Source organism: Bos javanicus, chromosome 10 (assembly GCF_032452875.1).
Source record: "Bos javanicus breed banteng chromosome 10, ARS-OSU_banteng_1.0, whole genome shotgun sequence".
Lineage (NCBI taxonomy): Eukaryota > Metazoa > Chordata > Mammalia > Artiodactyla > Bovidae > Bos > Bos javanicus.
Window position 1 is genome coordinate 45,934,353 of NC_083877.1, and position 13,269 is coordinate 45,947,621.

The 13,269-nt window shown below is 42.8% G+C and overlaps 1 protein-coding gene across 19 annotated transcripts in view; it reads left to right on the plus strand.

Annotated features, from left to right (window-relative positions):
* HERC1 (HECT and RLD domain containing E3 ubiquitin protein ligase family member 1) overlaps positions 1–12,382 on the plus strand; it is a 232,895-nt gene extending 220,513 nt beyond the window's left edge. For all 19 annotated transcript variants that reach the window (XM_061431034.1, XM_061431032.1, XM_061431035.1 and 16 more), the window contains 8 exons: positions 1,559–1,728; positions 2,764–2,933; positions 3,191–3,356; positions 4,176–4,252; positions 5,096–5,348; positions 6,048–6,200; positions 8,570–8,875; positions 11,740–12,382. In XM_061431034.1, the coding sequence (XP_061287018.1) occupies positions 1,559–1,728; positions 2,764–2,933; positions 3,191–3,356; positions 4,176–4,252; positions 5,096–5,348; positions 6,048–6,200; positions 8,570–8,875; positions 11,740–11,925 (1,481 nt within the window). In that variant the 3' untranslated portion in view covers positions 11,926–12,382. The remainder of the gene's footprint in view (positions 1–1,558; positions 1,729–2,763; positions 2,934–3,190; positions 3,357–4,175; positions 4,253–5,095; positions 5,349–6,047; positions 6,201–8,569; positions 8,876–11,739) is intronic.
* Positions 12,383–13,269: the final 887 nt, after the last annotated feature.

Here is a 13,269-nt window from a genome sequence, read left to right on the forward strand (position 1 = left end):
CTCCACCCAAGTCAGTGGTTTGAAACATGATGTTGTGTATACATTGGCACAGCAGAAAAAAAAATTGTTACCATTTTACTCCAGTGATGGGATATTTCTATCTTTTGTGTGTTTTGCTTTTAATTTATTATGAAACCTTATAGATCTACAAAACATATAAAGAAAATTAAATGCATATCATTCCCCACAAGTGTAACCATTCCCTTAAGTATGATATTTATCATCCTATGCATTTCTTCATATTGGGCTACCTCTTTCATAAACCATCAAGTCCTCTCTGGTATCTGAGGCACTAGAATGTCCCTGAAGTGAGACATGTGCCTGAGAGCTGTTTTCCTATCCCTTTTTGGAGCCCCCTACTTCTTAGCCACAGGTCCTTGAGGAAAATTCCCCATACCGATTGTTTTCTCTTAGATACCCTTAGAGAACAAGGTAGGCCTGCCAAGTAGATTCCAAACAAGAATGTTCTAATAGAATGAGCAGTGCTGCTAGGCCACTGACAATTTCAGGTTCTCAGGGGCTTCTTCAGCTTCCATCAGGGTTTCCCTTCCACTTCGGGACAGAGACTAGACAGCATGGTGGCTAAAGGTTCAGACTCAAAAACCACATTGCTCAGGTTGAATCTGCCACTTGGGAGCTGGGTGACCCTGAGATTCAGTTTCCTTGTCTATAAAAAAAGCATAATAATAGCACCTATTGTAAAGAACTGCAGGAGTAAATGAATCAGTTCTTATGAAGCTCTTAGAACAGTGTCAGGCACATAGAAGTAGTCAGTAAATGTTTGTTTAGTTGCTAAGTCATGTGACTCTTTGCAACCCCCATGGACAGAGGGGGTCCATGTTAGCTTTAACTAATAGGAAAATACCTCTGAGAACTGAGGTGTACAAATGATTATTTGCAGGAAACTCGAATAAGTTGAGTATCTCATTCTTAGAGTTTTGTGCATTTCTGTAAGAGGATACCCATGGATACAGTCCTTGTAGTCTTTGCTTCTACAGAGCTTATTCTTTAGTATAAAACCTCCATGAATCATGGACTCATATCTTTCATTCTGTCATGTTAACTTTCTGTCAGAGCCCTAGTAAGTGTGGGAGGGGGTTCTGCTGAGTTGCCCATTTCCATTTTCCAGAACTTCCTCTCTGGTCCTGGTCCACACCTTGTGTTATTATGAAGATGTCAAGAATGAAATGTTATTGAATATGAAAGAATGAATTTGGGTTTTTTGTTTTGTTTTGGGTTTGTATGTGTGTGTGCGAAGAAACTAAGTCCATAGGTAAATGGGAAAGTAAATTAAAGGAGAAAAAAGTAAGTTTCCATAATGATAAATAAAAAAGATGTTTTACAAACCAACACTAGTGCATCAAAAATGTAAGATGAATTGATGGATAGAGGAATTGATAAGTGATAAAGTATACATAGCAAAATATTAATTATAAGTGGTGGGAATGGGTGTTCCATTATATACTTGCAACTTCTGTATGCGTTTGAAATTTTTCAAAATGCTAAAAATGAAAACATTGCATTTTCCTTTACAATTGTGCATTTGTGTTCTGGGCAGGTGTGTCAGTGCCTCTGCAGCTGGGCCTGCCCGATACAGTGCCCCCCCAGTACGGGGCTCTGAGGGAGGTGAGCATTCACACTGCGAGGGCCAGGCTCCGGCTGCTTTACCATTTCTCTGACCTCATGTACTCATCCTGGAGGCTGCTGAACCTCAGCCCCAACAACCAGGTAACGCGCTGGCTTAGGAAGCAGTGCCTGTGCTGTGCTCACCACATCCCTGGGCCTTTTTTTCAGTCTTCAGATACTTCCTCCATGGCTAATGCTTTTAGCACCCAGGAGATCTAGAAAAGGCAACAATTCTGTTCTTATTTTATTGCTGGATTAAGGATGATCCAGATATAGGTTATCATGCTGTTGGACACAAAATGGTCTTCCTTCAGTGTTTTGGTTTGTCGAAAGTTCAAAGAAGTATGAATGACTAAACATGTGTTTTCTACAAACTGTAGTGTATGATTTTAAAACTTAAGCACACAAAAGTGTTAATACCTCCGTCAAAGGGGTTGTATAAGTGAGTGTGAGAAACTCTGGAGCCTTCCTGCTGTCCTTACAAATGAACATACCCTGTGGAGGGGTAGTGGGGAGATAAAGTAAATTTGGCTGATTTGATTGTCTTTATAGAACAGTCTAGTAATTTAGAAAGAAAGAAAGCTGGCTATGTTTGTTTGTTTAATGTGTAGGCATGCCTGCCAAAATGTGTATTAGTTTGTAAAACTGTTAGTCAAAAATCCTTTTGGTAACCCAGTTATGAGTGTATGAGAGACATGAGAAATCATTGTTGGAAATAGATAATCAACGTGGCAACTGAATACTGTGCAGCACTAACAGAATGTTAGCATCCTGTTTATAGTTAATGAGAGAAATGTTTATGGTATAAATTGAAGTGAGAAAAACAAAATTTATATAAATAGTACAATCTTGAAAATGTGGAAAGGAAGGCAACTGGAAGGAAGTGAATGAAAGTGTTAATGGGGCCATCTCCATATGGTAATATTAGGGAATGATTTTATTTATGTGCTTATGTGTATGTCTTTTTCTGTATTTTAAAAATAATAATCATACTTTATCAGAAAAATATTTTGAATAAATTGCCAATAAGGGCTAATACCCAGATTTATGCTTTTAAAGTGCATTTCTAAAAGTGACATGTTACTTCTTTTAAGCCTTAGATTGTACCATTTCTGCTAAGCTTACTTTCTGTTACAGAATAGTACGTCTCATTATAATGCTGGAACATGGGGCATTGTGCAGGGACAGCTTCGGCCTTTGTTAGCCCCAAGAGTCTACACCCTCCCAATGGTGCGCTCTATAGGAAAAACCATGGTTCAAGGCAAAAACTATGGACCTCAAATTACTGTAAAGAGGATATCAACCAGGTTAGCACGCTATATGTGTACATTTCATTAACGGGACTCACAACTGACTCATCTCTGTAACCTTAGCTTCCTCATTTGTAAAGTAGAATAGTAATAGTATTTTATGTCAGTACCCAGTGTAATTACAGTGAGCCTAGCACAGTGTTTGGCTGCTGTTAAGCTGGCCTGTTCCTTCACTGATGGGAGAATATCTTCAAGTGACATTTCTGGTGATTTGGGAGCATTATATTTTATTCTGTTTTCTCTTTCTTTTAAAGAGGACGGAAATGTAAGCCTATCTTTGTTCAAATAGCGAGACAAGTAGTTAAACTGAATGCCTCAGACCTCCGTCTGCCTTCCCGAGCTTGGAAGGTTAAGCTAGTTGGAGAAGGTGCTGATGACGCCGGAGGAGTGTTTGATGACACAATCACAGAGATGTGCCAGGTATATTCATGCAGTGTCCCCTGCTGAGTTGTCCACTCGGATGGTGGGTGTTTTACTATTTCCAGTGATGACTGTGGCATGTTTTTATAAATCTAAGCAATAATTCATTTGTGATGCTTACATAAAGCCATGCTATTAGTAATGTATATGTGAATTATTGCAAGGGTTTGTGAAATGCTTCGTGAAGATATGTTTCTGAGTTAGTGCCAGTGCTTGGCCATCTACCAATGACTTACCATCTGTTGTTCTGTATAGCAGACAGAGGAAACAGCAATGACACATATGTACACTTCTGTAACAGACAAATCCAGGACCACTCATGTGCTCCCATTTATTTTGGTGCTTTTAGAACAAAGAACAGCCAGGGTCCAAGGAAATTAGAAAAACAAATCTTAAGAGTTTGAACAAGTCCATATTTTAAGATCTACAGTCACAGTTTTGCTTCCAAATCAGCTCTGATCCTTCCAGCTTTGCCTCGTATCAGAATTTTTCTGATAAATCTGTATCTAAAATAATACTTGGTTATCATTTATTAAGTTTATTTGAATGTCACTATACCCTGCTCAGAGATACCCCAGCTCGGGCCCTGGATTGGCTTTTTCATCTTTATTCTGTGTACTGCAGGACATTTTTTCCATGGGGGAGTTCCTAAATTCATTTTAAGTTACAGCCACGAAAATAATTACAGAGACTGCTGTTTCTCATATAGTGTTATAAATTCCTCAATATTCTCTGTTCAACATGATCTTTAATGTTAATTGGTTCATTTTCGTGATACATTTAACTGCGTTTCTAAAGAAATTGTTCATTCTTCTACAGGAACTTGAAACTGGTATTGTGGACCTTCTTATACCATCTCCCAATGCTACCGCAGAAGTGGGTTACAATAGGGACAGGTAAGGGCAGTCAGCAAGTGTTACTGAATGTCTACAGTAACAGTGCACATTTACTATATGCTAGGCACTGTTCTAAGTGTTGTACATGGATTATCCCATTGAATCTTCATTATAGCTCTAAGGAGTAGGAACTGTTACTGTTCTCCTTTCACAGAGAGGAAACTGAGGCACTTACATCATGACTTGTTATTTATTATGAGACCAACTGAATTATAATATAGAGGAATAGAGGAAGTGCAGACTTGAAAATGAAACCAGACTTCTTTTGTATTTCTGAAGGCCCACGTGGCCTTCCCTCAATGAATTAAAATTCATTAAAACCTTTGAAATGCTATCCAGTCACAGCAATTTGTATTTGCAATCATGTATTGTTCCTGTGTTTGTCAAATTTTGAATTTTGGATCCTGCTTCGTGGACTTTTTTTTTTTTTTAACTTTACAATATTGTATTGGTTTTGCCATATATCAAAATGAATCTGCCACAGGTATACATGTAAAGGATAAATGATTTTAGGAAATAGGGCATCTTTGAGCAGGTAGCTTAAGGACTAATGAGCATTCACTCACCCTTTTTATGGTTCTTCAAAGTAATTCAAAATATGGTCCCTGTGCCATCTAGAACAATAGCAGTAGGCCATAGGTCACTATTGAACACCTGAAATGTGGTTAAAGGAGCTGAAGAACTGAATTTTAAATTTTATTTAATTAACTTAAATAGCTGCATGTGGCTAATGACTGCCATATTGGACAGCACAGGTCTAGACTAATGCTTTAGCTGTTTGATAACTTGTTTATAATAGAAATGAGGACAACTTTGTTTGAAGTATTTCCTTTAATTCTGCAGGTTCCTTTTTAATCCTTCTGCCTGCCTTGATGAACACTTAATGCAGTTTAAGTTCTTAGGAATCTTAATGGGGGTTGCCATTCGCACAAAGAAGCCTCTGGACCTCCACTTGGCCCCTCTGGTGTGGAAGCAGCTCTGCTGTGTTCCACTCACCCTGGAAGACCTGGAAGAGGTGGATCTGCTCTACGTGCAGACTCTCAACAGCATTCTTCACATTGAAGACAGTGGGATTACTGAGGAGAGTTTCCATGAGGTAAATCCTGGCTGGTCCATGTTTCCGCTGGTGTTGATGAGAATTTTCCTGTGTAAAACTCAGATATAGCCTTCTGCTTGCTGTCCAGCTGACCCATGCCGTATACCATTGCTACACTTAGCAGTTCAACCTAGAAGTTTAAATAGCTGCTAACAGTCAGCTCCAGGAGTCAGCTCCAGCACTCAGCTTCTGCTCCTTCCCCTTTAATCCATTCTCTCTGCTTGTTAGAGTGAAGGACAGAGAGAACCCAGGAGGCCTGGGATAGCCAGAGTTCATCAAACCTGGTTTGGAGACTGATTCAACTGCATTTTTAATGAAAACCAGATGAGTCAGCACTCCCTGCTCATCAAGTAGCCCAGCAGTCCCCGACCTTTTTGGTACCCACCAGGGACTGATTTCGTAGAAGACAATTTTTCCATGGATGGGGGTAGACAGGGGGTGATTTGGGGATGATTTAAGCACATTGCATTTATTATGCACTCTATTTCTATTATTATTACATCAGCTCTACCTCAGATCATCAGGCATTAGATCCTAAAAGTTGGGAACCCCTGAAGTAGCCTAATCAGCTATCTCATTTGCCTTGTCTTCATCCATAAGATTTCTGATGCTGTTGATGTTCTGCTGTATTTGTGTGTAACATACTTTTTGTGGTCATTTCTACTATGGAGTAAAAATTCTTCTTTCTTCTATTCATAGATGATTCCTCTTGATTCTTTTGTTGGCCAAAGCGCTGATGGCAAAATGGTTCCTATAATCCCTGGTGGAAATAGTATCCCACTCACGTTTTCTAATAGGAAAGAATATGTGGAGAGGGCCATTGAATATCGACTTCATGAAATGGACCGACAGGTGAGAGGTTCACATGAGAGATTTGAGAGGTTTGCTTTTTGGTGTATGAGTTCACGGTGTTGATTAATCTGTATCTATATTTCAGTCCCTATTCAGAGACTTTTCAGGCCATATCTCAGGGTCTGCTCTTTACTCAAAGCCTTAGGTGAGCCCTGAATTGGCCAGTGTTTGGCTTGGAGGCCAAGCCCTCGGCCAGGCCTTCAGAACCCACCTTCTTATTCTCACTTTTCCTCAGTCTTCTTTGTCTTCATGTCTTACTGCCCCCCAGCCCAGTGTCCTGCTCCAGCTCAGTCAGGGTCCGTGTGAATGAATTCCTGAAGGCTGGCCTTGTGATCCCATGAGGGCCTCTTTCCTCTAGGTCTGTAACTGTGCAGATCTTTTTTGTCACCTAGAAATTCCTCAAGCTATCACATACTTCTGAATTGTAGACTAAGAATTAGGCTGCAGAGTTTGGGTCTTCTTTCTTTAATTAGCATGTGAGACATTGAATGAAGAGTGTATTTTTTTATATCTAACTTATATATCCTTGTTCTGTGCTGATGTGTAGTAAGCATTTAGTAAATGATGGGAGTATGATAAGTGACCTTAGAAATGAATACTGTGTCCCAAAGCGGTGATTTTGGTTATATAGTCCTTTGTAGCCAATTCAGTAATACCTTATTTGCAGAGATGTTGGGCTTTTCTCAAGAGTTGGATTCAGGGTCTGAGGCTGTGTAGTACTTTGAATTATATATATTCTATACTCTTCACTCCTGGTTCCTTCTTCGACTCTGGCTTTGGGCCAAGTCTAATCAGAAAACTATACCCCTTAGCTTAGTAAGGGTGGATCCTGTCAGCAATGTTGTTTACACAGTCAGGGCTTAGGATTTGTCTCTAGTGCTTAAAGATGCTTATTCCTTATAGACTGAATAACTGACCATAAATTCCCTGGTCACTTCCAACATGCCAGATGTGGTAGCATCCCCCTACATGTGCAGTTTTCCCCATAGTTACTCGATGGGGAGATAGAAATTACTATCACCATTTCAGAAATGAATGCACGGAGTCCAGAGAAATGAAGTAATGTGCCCAAGGCAAAGCCACGATCACAAACCAGGTTTAACTATGGTATCCAGGCTCTTGTGCTGACCTTTCCTATAAAGGCCAGATTGACCTGTTCTCCAGCAGCTGTGCTCTGCTCTGCCCTGGCTTTGTTCCTTTCTTGATAACAATGCCGCCTTCCTCTTTCACTTCCTCCTTGTCTCTTAGAACCCCGTGTTCTTCCTATAGCTGTCCCAGTTGTTCCCCATTCAAGCAGCCATCCATGTACCTCAGCTTGTTTTTTGGCACATTTTGGCTGGGGCATTCCCTTTTCTGTCAGCAGAGACTGTCTTTATTGCCCGTTCATTCCTTAGCCCTGGGCATGACAGCCTTACACAATCATAACTCCATGGCCTTCCTCAAGATGTGGCTTCTGAGGTTCTCTGGTTTGGCAGATGATTCTGAACTGACCAAGAGTAGAGGAGTTATTTATGAAACAAACCTTGAACAGTGGTAGGTCTCTGTTTAGAGTATGCTCTATTGTATAACCTTGGAGTAGTTTCGCCAAACAGACTGTGTAGGCAGCCTCTGACCGCACCCCTTCGGCACTCCTCAACTGATCTGTTCTCTGCACTGTGCTAACAAAAGCTAACTACCCAATCATTACAGACTCGTTTAAAATACCTATAATAATCATGTGAGCAGCAATTATTTGCCTTATTTTTTCAGATGAGAAAATTAAAAGAAGTGGTGGGGCTGGGATTCAGGACCCATCTCCTAATTAAATTCTCTATCCTTTTTACTGCCTTCCTATGAAAGGACTTCTCAGTTTTACTTTCTTCTTTGTACTTTTCTAACTTTTTTTTTTTACAATTAGCACAAATGATTTTTACAAAAAGAATATAACTATTTTCAAAAGAAAATATAAATTACAAAGACAGTAGAAGCCCTAGACACATCCTCCAAAAGCTGCTTACCCTGGTGAGAAGATGAAGTATTCCACAGAGCAGTTTTAACAGCCTGTGGCCATGTGTGGTTAGGAGTGTGAGTGGGCGGGGTTGGCATTAGAAGGGCCCCCGTGGGCTAGAGTTTTGTGGGGCTGGGAAGGTGGGCCCCTGAATTGACTTGACCTGGGACAAGAAAGAATGTATGAATCCCACAAGCAGGGAGAAACTCTAACAAAGGGTCAGAGGCAAGAAGGTTGGATCGTGTGCAGTCATACCAGTTCTGAGGGACAAGTAGAGGGCCTGGGAGCAGATGAGCAACATGAGGTGCCCGACCCGATTGGGTCCACCATGGGTGCCCAGTCTGCACACAGATGTTGAATGAACAACCTCTCCTGGGAGCAGGTGGCTGCAGTCCGAGAAGGAATGTCCTGGATCGTCCCTGTGCCGCTGTTGTCCCTCCTCACAGCAAAGCAGCTGGAGCAGATGGTGTGTGGGATGCCTGAGATCTCCGTAGAAGTCTTGAAGAAAGTGGTACGGTACCGGGAGGTGGATGAGCAGCATCAGCTGGTGCAGTGGTTCTGGCACACACTGGAGGAGTTCTCCAACGAGGAGCGTGTGCTTTTCATGAGGTTTGTGTCTGGAAGATCTCGACTACCAGCCAACACTGCTGATATTTCTCAGAGATTTCAAATCATGAAGGTTGATAGGGTAAGTAAGATATTTTTTCTTTCTGGTAATGTCTGCCTTTGTTGCTTCCTTGTTGCTTGCATGTTGGGCTTCAAGTAGGCCTGCCAATTCAGGATTAAAGCTTGGAATTTCCAGATTTTTTTTTCTTTTTAATCAAGCAGGAAAAACTTGTTTAGAAACATCTCGTAACTTCAATTTAAAAAAAATAGTCCTACATGGATGTAGAAAACACACCACAACCAACAACCTTCACTGAATCTTCCAGTATCTTCCTGAATGAAAGCCAAGCTTGGCAGAAGGGCCATCATTGTTACCTCTGCATTGTATTTCCTGTGCCTTTTCATCATGTGACTTTTGCACTGGGACACGGTCTTGTTTATTTGTTTTCACCAAGATACTAACCATTAACTGGAGCACGTGCTCCAGGAAGAACATGACAACACGGGGAGCAGCAGTAACATGCTCTGTGGCTACGTGTGTGGTGTGCATCACGGAACAGGCAGTGCGGCTTCTCTGCAGCCTCATGAAAGGCCCCTGCTGTAGAGCACCAGCCCAGCTGCCGTTATGACAGATGGCTCAGGAATAAAACGGCTTAGAGCCTTAAATGCATGCTGCTGCCAGAGTCATCTTTCTTTCTCAGGCACCCATCTGACCGTGCCACTCTTCTTTTACACTGTTCAGGGCCCCCTTGTGTTGATTCCAGGACAAACGCTGACCACCTTAGCGGCCTTAAAGACCTCCACAGTCTGGCCTCTGCCCTGCTTTCTGATATCACCTCTTGACACTTAACTATTTCTGGCCATTACGGCTGCTTGCCTTTCTCCTGATAGACCACACTGTTTTTTTGGTTAGTTGTTTTTGTTGTTGTTGTTGTTGGGGGTTGGGGGGGCAGTTATTGGCCACACCACATGGCTTGTGAGATGTCAGTTCTTCAACCAGGGATTGAATCTGGGCCATGACAGTGAAAGCCCGGGATCCTAACCACTAGGCCACCAGAGAACTTCCAAGACCACCCATGGACACTGTTTTTAAATGTCCATTCCTTTGTGTAGGCTTTTGCCTCTGCTTTAGAAAGTTCTTTTCCTATTCCTTTTCCATGTATACCTGTCAAGCACTTATTTATCCTTTAAGCCCAATACCAATGTCATCTCCTCCAAGAAGATGCTTTCCTATGCCTCCTAACTATTCCTTAGGGCAGACTTAGATCTCCTTATGTCCATCTCCTGGACACTTAGTACATCCCTCAAGCCCAACATTAAGTTAGAGGTGTCTGTGTCCCCTCTTTTCTCCTTCTTAACCCCCCAAAAGCTGGGCAGTCCTCTGAGCTGGGCCCATAGTGTTTATTCCAGAAACAGCAAGGAAAATAGGACCTCGTTACAAGGGCCTATCCCATCAGTTTCATCAAGTTTCAGTATCAGCCTTTCTGGTATTTTTCCAGTAACTACCCCTTGAAAGTTGCTGTAGTCAAAGCTGGCCCTCTCCTGCTGCCTCCTGAGGCTGCCTGCCTGGGCTCTACTCCTATGCTAGGCTTGCTGGAGAGGCCTCACACAGGAAAGGCTATGAAAAGAGCTTTCCCATGAATTTTCTACATGACTTGCCAGAAACTAAAAGCTGTGAATCTATTTTGTTGCTTCAGAGAGGAGGAAATGGTTTGCTTCTATTCAGTTCTGGAAAAGAGCCTTGCCTTATATCTGTTCTGGGCTACCCTGCCATCCCAGGAGTTACTCCACTAAACATCCCTGCCTGGAAAGTTTTATCCTCAGGAAACTGACCACTATTGGTCTTTCCTTTGTGACTTTTAAACCATTTTTCCAGTTTCCAGATCAGAGCCACCTGTTGACACTCCCCTTTAGTGTCTTTGTGGATTGTGGTTTTTCTGCATTTGTCATTGGCTCTGGCACAGCTGAGCTTCTGGGCCTTCCATCTCCCACTTCTTAGAAATGCACTCACCTGATCGAGTTCCAAAAAGGAGGGCTGGTTTCCAGGAGTTCAGTGAGAAAGAGAGGGCAGATTCTTTTTTTGAAACTTTTTTTAAATTATAAAAACAGTATATATCATTCTGTCATTATAGATAGTTTGGAAAACAGTTGTGTTTGCAGGGCAGAACAGTGTTTGCAGGGAGAGACAGGAACCCTGTCCCTCTAGTGGTATCCATTTTCACTTTTGTGTAATTCCTCAAGCATACACATTTTTGCATGACATGTTTGGAACTTTATATAAATTGTATTTATATTCACCTAATAATCTATCCCCAGCACTTTTCTGTCTTGCTACTAAGCATCATAATTATTGTTTTAAATAACTGTATCACCATCAGTTAAAGAGGTGGGCTGGGGTTTCATTAACTGCTCCTTCCTCATCGGAGCGGTGGTGGGATGGCAGGCAAAGGGTGCAGAAGGCTCACTAGGAGGACAGTGAGGGGAGGAGTGTGGTGACTCCCTCAGAGTTGTTCCTTCCATTTCACTGGCTCTGTTGGCACATATCCATAGCAGCTTCAAGTTTGCACCCTCTGGTGAAAGGGAGTGAACTCTGTTGCTCTGTGGCAGGCACCATGTGAAGCATGTTCTCCCAAGTACCCCACCAGGCAGGGCTCATTCTCATGTCACACGGGAGGGCCTTCGAAGAATGAGGAGAGGGAAGAACCATCTTCACCAAAAGCTAGGTGGCCACAGGACACCAGAGCCTGCGCTCTCCCTACCACGGCCAAGCCTCTGCTTGCTCTCCAGGTGGCCATGCAGTCAGTCCTGTTCGTGGAGCCCACCTGCAGGAAGGGAGAAATGCTCTCCTGCCTTGGGGGCGGTGGTTATGAGTAGCGCTGCTCCCCACCCGCCCCTGCCATGACCCCCTAATGCTGCAGTCACAGCTCTGGGTCTCTCTCTCCACAGCCTTACGACAGTCTGCCTACCTCACAGACCTGCTTCTTCCAGCTGAGACTGCCCCCCTACTCTAGCCAGCTGGTCATGGCTGAGCGCCTGCGCTACGCCATCAACAACTGCCGATCAATCGACATGGACAACTACATGCTCTCGCGAAACGTGGACAACGCTGAGGGCTCCGACACTGACTACTGACTACCGAGGGTGCCATCACCCCTTTCTTCTCGATAATGTTCACTTCCAGTTTAATGTTGATACACTTTTATGGTAACTACATAGATGTTTTAGGAACATAAACCGACATTATAAACAGTGGCCACATTTAGTTACTCTAAAGATAACAAAGATTAGATGTTTTTATTTTTCTGTGATTGTACAAAAAAAAAGACAAAGTGCTCTCAGTCAGGTTTTTCCCTCCATACTTTTGGTCACTTTTGATAAGTTTGCATGGAACCATTTTGGTGCATTTTTAGTTGGGAATGGTACATTTTTGTAAACCCGCCCAGTGAACATGGAATTGTACATTGTGTATAATTGTTCATTAGAAAGGACAGTTTTACATGAATATTCATATATTTATTTTGTTTTAATTTGAATTGCCTGTGCAGGGTTCCTTATGCAGAGAAATAAAGCTGATTCAGGAATCAGTGCATGGGCTGCTTTTGTTATTGGAGCTTTGATGAAGGGAGAGTAAGCTTTCAGGTTTCATTCTGACAGCTTTTTGATCCATCAGAAGCAGTCCTTCACACCGGACTTTGCTTGGAAATGACAGGGCACAGGCCCATGTGGGTATAGCAGCCCGAGGTGAAAGCTTCTATCCATTGGTTCTGTCATCCTCAGCCTCTCACTGGGTTCCCTCATCACAGGCCTTTGTGTCAGCCACTTGGCCTGTACTTTGCACCACCCTTCCGCCGCCTCCAGAGTTGGCTTAAAGTGTGACACACTCATAGGAGCCTTTCTTAAACAGCCCAGGATACCTGGTACAGGATACAGCTCTACTCAGTTCTGACACATACACCCCCCCCGCCCCCGCCACCCCCCCCCCCCACATACTGCCCTTTGAGGAACCAGTGGAAACAGTGATGGAATTAATGAGCAGGGCAGTTTACAGTACATATCATCTACTCTGGAAGGTGGCCAGGTGGGCACTTACGTGAATGAGTGACCATGTGAATGTGTGAATTAACATGAGAACTGAGGAGTGGCTTTTATGTCCTTGAATGATGGTAGGGAGTTATTTGGGGGACTGGGGAAAAGATTACACCCTTGGTGCTTAAACGCAGCCCTTGAAGGCCCTGGGCTATATGCTCATTTGCTCAGGCATGTCAGAATGAGCATGTAGTTCTGGGAGAACGGGCCATCTGGAGAGCAGCTGTGAAGGCTCTGGGAGTGGGAACAGGGAGCAGGCACAGCCTTCAGGTGGCTTGTCTCTTTCATCCATTAGAAGTTCATGCCCCACTATACTTCCAGTGTACTTCATGAACAAGGTCAAGGTTGACAGCCTGCTCAAATGAGGTGCCAGACAGCGAGCTTTTCAAG